The following is a 7,783-nucleotide window of genomic DNA, read 5'->3' on the forward strand; positions in this document are numbered from 1 at the left end:
CACATAAAGGAAAACACCTGCATTGAATATTCCTGTGGCTTGGGCCACGATAACCTATTATGAAAAGCCTGAGACATTTGAGAGCTCAGCATCCTAATTCCTAAATACCATCTCTGAGTTAAGCATCCCACTAGCCTCCTGCACTGCAAATATATTGTGCTGTCTACCCATTTATCAGCCTCTCATATCAGTGCTTTTTACTATGCAGCACTCTGCAGTATGGTCTTCCTGAATTCAATGACAGTCTTTTCACACCCAAGCAACATCTCTGCAGCATCTCTCCGATACCACGTATGCAATGAATCAAGCTGATCAGCAAAAACTGACCTCTCACTTCTCTGTTTGGCTTTTTGTCCTTAGACTGGGAGTACCCTTGAATTCTGGTGAGCAGCTCAGATATGGGAATTGCTACTGTAACACATAATGGAAATTTCAAGATCTTCATGTGCCAGGTTCTCATTTTGCAGGGGAAATTCCAGTACAAGTGCAGGGACACTAGCAGCAGATTTTATCTGTCTGAAACTTTACATACACTCTTTAATTAATCACCTTACATGTCATATATAAAACAAACAACAAACAAACAAACAAAACAAAAAAAAATCACATAAAACATTATACGGAAATATACAGAAATATGCTGGGAAGAAATCAATACACATCCACATACAGCAATCTCATAACGATGGAGGAGGACAAACAGGAGAATCCAAGAGGAAGCAAAGGCAACGGAAGGAAGGATGCAACACCTGTGGGATTCTGTAGGAACAAGATTTTGGTACATTTCCAATTTTTGAGTAAGATATAAGAAAGCATCTTGTGCTTTTCTAAATAAAATATTTGCCTGTTTTAATGTTCTCATACACTAATATACATCTTGTACAGATATTAATTTTAGAGATAATGTATCTTTTAATTAAAACTGCAATTTTTTTAAATGGGTGACTGATACCCTGAAGCATATTGGAGTCCCATAAAGTATCTTTCCAAATCTAATATTTTTTTTAATCTCTACATGTTGATTTAAAAAATCTAATGTCTATATATGATTATTTGCTGTTGTAAAGAATCTAGTCCCAAATGATTGACTATTTATTTCTAAAATACACCTGAAAATTCATGTCAACTGTATCAGGTTTATAGGGTTTGGTACTTTGCTTTTTTGCTCGACATTTTTGTGTTCCAGACAGAGTTTTAAATGTCTTGTACTATGTAGCATAGGCGATTATGGTGCGGTGAACATCTTTATATGGGTATTACAACACCAAATCTGAAGTTAAAACAGAATTATACGTATTACTCTGACTAATACAATTCAGAAAGAGAAGACATTACCTGTTTCTTTGACGGAATTTTTTCCTCTAACTAAATTTTAAGTAACTAAAACTTTATCCAGTGCTGAAATATTACAATGACAATATCACTGACTACTCTTCACGAAGAGCTATGTCCATCACGAAGAGCAAAAGATCACCCAGCTCTGGGTGATCAATTGAAAGATCAGTCCTGCACAGAGCAGGCCACCAATAGCCTTCTGAACCCTGAACTGCAAGGTAAGAAATTCCCTTAATAGTACCTGTTACTTTTATGTAGGCAGAAGAAAACATCTGAAACTAACCACAGTTGCTGTTATTGGTACTAAATCCACTTTATGTTCCTCTTTGATAGCAATCCTTTAGATAACAGCTTATTTAGACAGCTACTGCTGACTTGAAATCAACAGGAAGCATTAAGGCTTTACATGAGCATATATGTTTTTTACAAAACAACCGTCACGTAGTTGTGCAGTTACACTTCTCATACCACAGCTTCTTTTTATAATACCTTCTCCAGCCACTAAATGCATCTTCCCAGACAACTAGCATTTCAAAGTGTCCACCAGCAGCCTGCTTCAATAAATATAGTTTCTTTTGCTTTCTTTTCCCCCCAAATAAAAAAAACAACAATGTGTTTCACAAAATCAAATCACGTTGTGACAGAGGGGCTACATAGGACAGGAGCAGGTTACCAGACAGAGATCTCTCAGCCACTAAGGAGAGAGGAAACAAGCATTGCACAGTGGTAGGAAGAGGAGCTCTCAGCTTTAGACACCAAAATGAGAGGTTCAGAAGATTTCTTCTCTGTTCAGGATGAGCTAGAGATGAGATAACTCAGTGAGACATTCTCCAGCACAATTAGCAGTTCTTCTAGCTACCCAGGATCTCCCAAATGAGACAACAAATGCAGCCTCATCCTTCCCCTACACACTGCTTTTGCCACCTTTGGACAGGAGAGGTAAATGCTGGATTAAGATTAATGTATGCCATTGTCAGCACATGGGTGAAATACTTTTACCTTTCTGGGAGATGAAATCTCTCCCAGGACTGTAGCTGCTGAGCTTAATTCCGGCCAGCAACGGGTGGTTGGGCTTCAAGGAACTCACAATTAAGTATTGCATCTGACCATAAAATGGCAGAGGCCTTGCTTCTGGTTCAGCACAGACCTTAGATAACAATGAATCAAAATAAACATATCCCTCATTATAAAACTCGTTTTTAAACAGCATGGTAAGACTTGCATACTGCTGACTTGCTCAAAGAACAACATTGCGCAAGGAAGCTAACTATAAAAGGTTTTGCTGAACACACACAGTCACTATGTCTTCACCAGGAAAAATAAAAAAGCGATTAAAAAGAACAGATTCATCCACAGGTAAAAATTATTAATAATTAGGAAATCAACAGAAAGTAATATAAGCACAAGCAGGAATAGAAGACGGCTACCAGATCAAAAGGAATGGTCTTCAAACCAAACCAAACTAAAACAAAAAAACTCTGGAGATGTAAAAAAACAAAAAACAAACAACCCACCTATTATTTTAGGATATAAAAATTACTCCAAATATTTAGAAAAGGAAAAGGAAAAAAAAAAAAACAAAAAGACAAAAAAAAAAGCCAGAAAAAGAGAAAAAGAAAAGGACAAAGAAAAAAGAGAAAAAGAAAAAGAAAAAAGGAAAAGGAAAAGGAAAAGGAAATACCTTACACAAGGCTGGTAGAATTTCTGGTTTGACAAGGCATAGCAGTAGAGAAACTGAGGTCATGCCTACATTCACAATCAAGAGGTGAGCACAACTCTTCAGGCTCACAGTACACTCATCTTCACAAGTTTCATAAAATGTGAGCATCAGCTACCTATCAACAAAATTACTCTAAGACGACACACCAGAACACATTTCCTACTTCTGAAATTCAGCTGAAACCCCAGATTACCTCAAACGTGACAAAACAGACAGGCTTCTCTGTTCTTGGAGGACAGAGCTGACCTTTGCTAACCGAGCCACTAAGGACTAACTGAAATACATGGAGAAGATCTGCTTCTTGCGTTCTCCTATTTACAGGAAAACTCTCAGTGCAAATAATTACCAGCAATATGAGTAAAAATTCCTGTTTTTGTGTAAGGGCAGATCAAGTGCACATCTATTCCTTAACTGAACAATAGAATAAGCTCTTGTACAGGTGCCTAGTTCACGAGACATCATTTCAGTTTCAAAGAAACAAAGGCCAATTCTGTCATTCAAAGCTTAGTTTGCCTTTCCTTTTTGTTTAACAGGCAAGCTGCATTCTTATTGTTAGTTGTATGTAATCACACGTATCACAGATGTTCATATTACTAAAGTAACACATGATTTGTTCACATGAGTTTGTTGAAGAACAGGACAGTGACCGATTTGACACTAAATGGGACAGTTCATCTTACCTCAGTTAAAGATTATCTTCAGGTAGTCAGCAGCCCTTAAAGAATAAGTGATTACTAATATGCGCTGGTTTTTATTTGGGGATGAGTATCCCCTGGTTATCGCTCTTGGAAAGCTCCCACTGAAACAGACACAGCTATCTTAGAGGAGAATACTCGCACACAACTGAAACTGGAAAGGTATCTTGGGATTAAACGCTACATCGCAAATCACATGTCAGCTTTTTCTTTTTTAAAACCACGATACAAACTGAAGCTGATATTTTCTCTCCTATGATAAACATCACAGAAGCATATTCATCTCCATTACTTAACAACAGAACCTACAAACTCCCGCTGATTTCTTTATCCATTTCTAAAGTGTAATTTACAATCCTGCACTGCAGATAAGGGTACACTGCTCACAAGATTAAAGTCAAGGTCACATATTGCGCATAGGCTGCTGCCTGTGAAACAGGGATCTGTTTCACAGACTCCACGTATATTTTTAGAAGGGGCTGCTGTAGCCATCAGCTAACAGCTCCTGAATTACAAAGCGAAGATAAACCTTGGCTTAAAAGGTAAAATCTAAGGCTTCTGCACCAAAACAGACAGAACCCTGCTGATTCAAGGAAGCAAAGTAGTTCCTTTTATCCCTTCACAAAACCTGAAGGGGAAATCCCCAACACACTCAGTACAAGCCTAACTTTCCTTCTGACGGAGCCAAGAGTCAAACTCCCACAGACTTTGATAGGATCACAGGTAGACCGCCTTTGAAAAATCTGGGTTTATAGTATGTCCTCCAGCAGCCGGTGTTCCCTACACACATCTGTTGTACCTTCTTCTCAACAGGCACTTGTGCCACTATTCATACTAGAACTACAACAGAAGCACTAGCACCGTACAGGCAAAGGTTTATGACACAGAAAAGGTTTCTGCCTTCCCTTAGTGGATGCCACCGAGTATCAGCAATCACAAAGAAGTGGATACACTGGTATGCAATAATTATTATTATCACATGCTGCTCATAAGAAGATGACACAAAATTAAGCATTAGGTTTAATTCATGGATATCTAGATGGGGACTCCAAAAATTCTGTTCACATAAAATGTGAGCAGCAAAATCTGGATTTTTATCCAACCTTAACAATGGAAAGAACTTTTGAGGGATGCCCCAAATAAACAGGCAGAGCAAGACACTACTGTTAACTACCTAAAAATAGAGATCATTCTCTTTTGCCTAGTGGAACTAGTTAAGATTGCTCTTTAGTAGAAGGAATTAAATTGCAGCACCTTTGTGCAGTAGGGAGACACCCAGCAGAGATTAACCCCATGAACAGCTACAGGTTCCTTAGTGAGTAAGTGTTTGTATAATCAGGACTCACCCATAAAGCTGACCCAAGGCCAACAGGTGTAAAACTTCTACGTCATCCCCCAACATGCAAGTTTTGGCAGGTCACTGAAAATGCTTTTAAGTAGCTAAATGCCTGAAAGCCCCACTAATTTTTTGTAAGTCACTTGGAGAATGCCCCTTTACTTACTATCGCTGCTGCTACCCTATACATCAGCCACCTTTCCTTCACCTTATTTCAGCAAGACAACAAAGACCTAGAGCTTTAAAATCCATCTTATAACATCAACATCAGTGTGTCAAGACCTTCACCAAGTGGGGATACAGCTACATGGCTAAATGAGGCCAAGGAATAAGTACAAGCTTATCATCCACACTGCTCCACTGTCAGCCAGTTCCTGGACTCTGTCTTGGACTGGTCCAACTAGTCACCTCCGAGACAAACAGACCTGTAAGGCAGGGGACACTTAGCCTTACACACTTGGCCTAGGAATCTGCCCCTGGACACACTTCATTTGGCACTACCGGCATCACCTGAAGGCACAAGTTCTTGAGGACAGGAGAGATGGTCCTGTTTTTAAGACAAGAATCGCAGACAGGACACCACGTCTAAGCACAGTGATCAGTTAAGGACACTGATCTTCCTCATGGAGGTGACAAGCTTTCAAGACGAATGTACGACGATTTATGAACTGAATAACACATTAAAATTCTGAAGGGGAAAACAACAGGCAGAAGGAATTCACAACCTACGTCACCTTACCATAGACTATTATGTGATTTCAATTAGCTAATATTATGACAGGTTCTATTTTATACCCTATATTTGCTTTTGTTTATCTTTTTACGGAAATATTCTAAATTATCTGTGTGACCTTCATTTGGGAACCTGGACTGGTCCACCAGACATCATTCATTAGCAGATACACTTTATTTCAAAAGTGGGGAGCCTCATGAGAAACGAGCCTGATTCTGAGGAGTTTTGAAAGGTCATCTGCTTAAATGTCCAAACAATGTTTCGGTTACAAAACACCCACTTTTCATAATCTTGGCCTGAATTTAGGAAAAGCAGTTTCTTGTTATCAAACTTTCACTGATGCAACTAATATGACTAATCCCAGACCATGGAATTAATTTACAGAATCTCGGTTAAAGTTCCTCAAATTGCTGCTTGAAATTAAGTTTTCTCCACATCCCTCTAAGAGGTAAAAGTGTGACTCCATTCCTTACTAAACACCCGTGTGTGTGAACGCCCGCTCTTGCATTCGATTACCAGAATTCCAAAGAAATGACAAAAAGGAGCAGTAACAACAAAACTCTTAATAGAAAGAGTAGCCGAAGTAACAGGTTCGGGACATCCAAACTGATGTTATTTACTCTGCTCTCCACTCCGTTTTTTCCCTTAATTATATTGAAGCGCTAATATCACAGGCATCGATACCTCTTCAAGTAAAATTGTGGTATATCCATCACGGTTAGATTTGAAGCAAACAACATTTAATGTTCGGGGGGGGGGGATGTGTGGTGGATTTATATACCCAGCAGAAGTAGTTTACAAAGACCTGTCTAACCACAAACCTTTACTAGGCAAGGGCTGTTTTACCATTTTAATTTGATTTTTTTCCCCACTCTTCTTAATATCGTACGCAAGGAAGAGGGGCTGCCTCCAAACTCCCGCCGTGTGGCTGAAGTGGCTGCGGCGAGCGGAGGCCGGTCCCTTCTGTCGGCGCCCCCCCCCGCCCCACAAACCTTCCACCCGGGGACGGGGCCTGCCCGGGCCTCCCCCGCCCCCGTCCCGCCCCCCGCCGCCCATGCCCGCCCCTCACGGCAGCGCCCGGTCCGCGGTACCTCGAAGGCGGGGGAACTCTCGCTCCCGGAGGCCGGGCAGGCCGCCGCCGTACCCGTACTCGCAGCCGGCGGGGCAGGCGGCCTGGAAGGCGGAGAAGGAGAGCGACTCCCCCTTCGGCGCCCCGGCCATGCTGCGGGCTGCAGGCGGGAAGCGGGGGGAGAGAAAGTCAGGACAAGAAACACCGGCGCGGCTCTCGCCGGGCAGCGGGGCCTCCCCGCCGGCAGCGCTGCGGGCAGACACTGCGCTGACACCGGCCCGGCCCGGCCGGCCCTCGCTCCTCCCGCCTCCCGCCCCCCGCCGCCTGCCCGCCCTGCCCCGGGAGCGGCGGCGGGGCCCGGGGTTGGAGCCGGGCAGGGCCCGCCGCGGGCCGGCCCCAGACGGCGGGGCCAGAAGAGGGAGGCTGCGGCCGTGAGGCGGGCCTGGCCCCGGGCCGGGGCGGGGGGAACCACTCGGGAGCGGAGCCGTCTCCTGCCCACGGTCCTCGTCCGGGCTCGGGCACCAGCGCGGGCACCTCCCGCTGTCCCACGGACCCCTGCAGCGCCCGGCCGGCCTGAAGTGTCCTACGGCACAGGGACACCGGGCTTGGGGTCACAGTAACACGTGTTCCGCTGCTCACATCCCCTTGCCTGTGAGGCATGCAATTTAAAACAGGGATAGCTCATGGAAATCACTTTCCCCCAAAGTTTTCAGATTCAAAGCTGGAATTGTCTTCATTTCCTCAAAGTGATGCCTCCTCCATGGCTGGTAATAGGCAGTGGAAGTCACATTCTCACACCTTGCATCTGGTGTATGGTAGCCCTCCGTCATGCTTAACCGGTTCTGCTGGCCATAGATGCCGTGTGGCCAATGTATAGGACCACGGCTGGCCAAAA

The 7,783-nt window shown here is 43.3% G+C and overlaps 1 protein-coding gene across 1 annotated transcript in view; it reads right to left on the reverse strand.

Moving 5' to 3' along the window:
• MOCOS (molybdenum cofactor sulfurase) overlaps positions 1-7,174 on the reverse strand; it is a 226,150-nt gene extending 218,976 nt beyond the window's left edge. The window contains exon 1 of the mRNA XM_074576354.1: positions 6,911-7,174. Coding sequence (XP_074432455.1) covers positions 6,911-7,040 — 130 coding nt within the window. The 5' untranslated portion in view covers positions 7,041-7,174. The remainder of the gene's footprint in view (positions 1-6,910) is intronic.
• Between the last annotated feature and the right edge of the window lie 609 nt (positions 7,175-7,783).

The sequence above is a fragment of the Larus michahellis genome, chromosome 2 (assembly GCF_964199755.1).
Source record: "Larus michahellis chromosome 2, bLarMic1.1, whole genome shotgun sequence".
Classification (NCBI taxonomy): Eukaryota; Metazoa; Chordata; class Aves; order Charadriiformes; family Laridae; genus Larus; species Larus michahellis.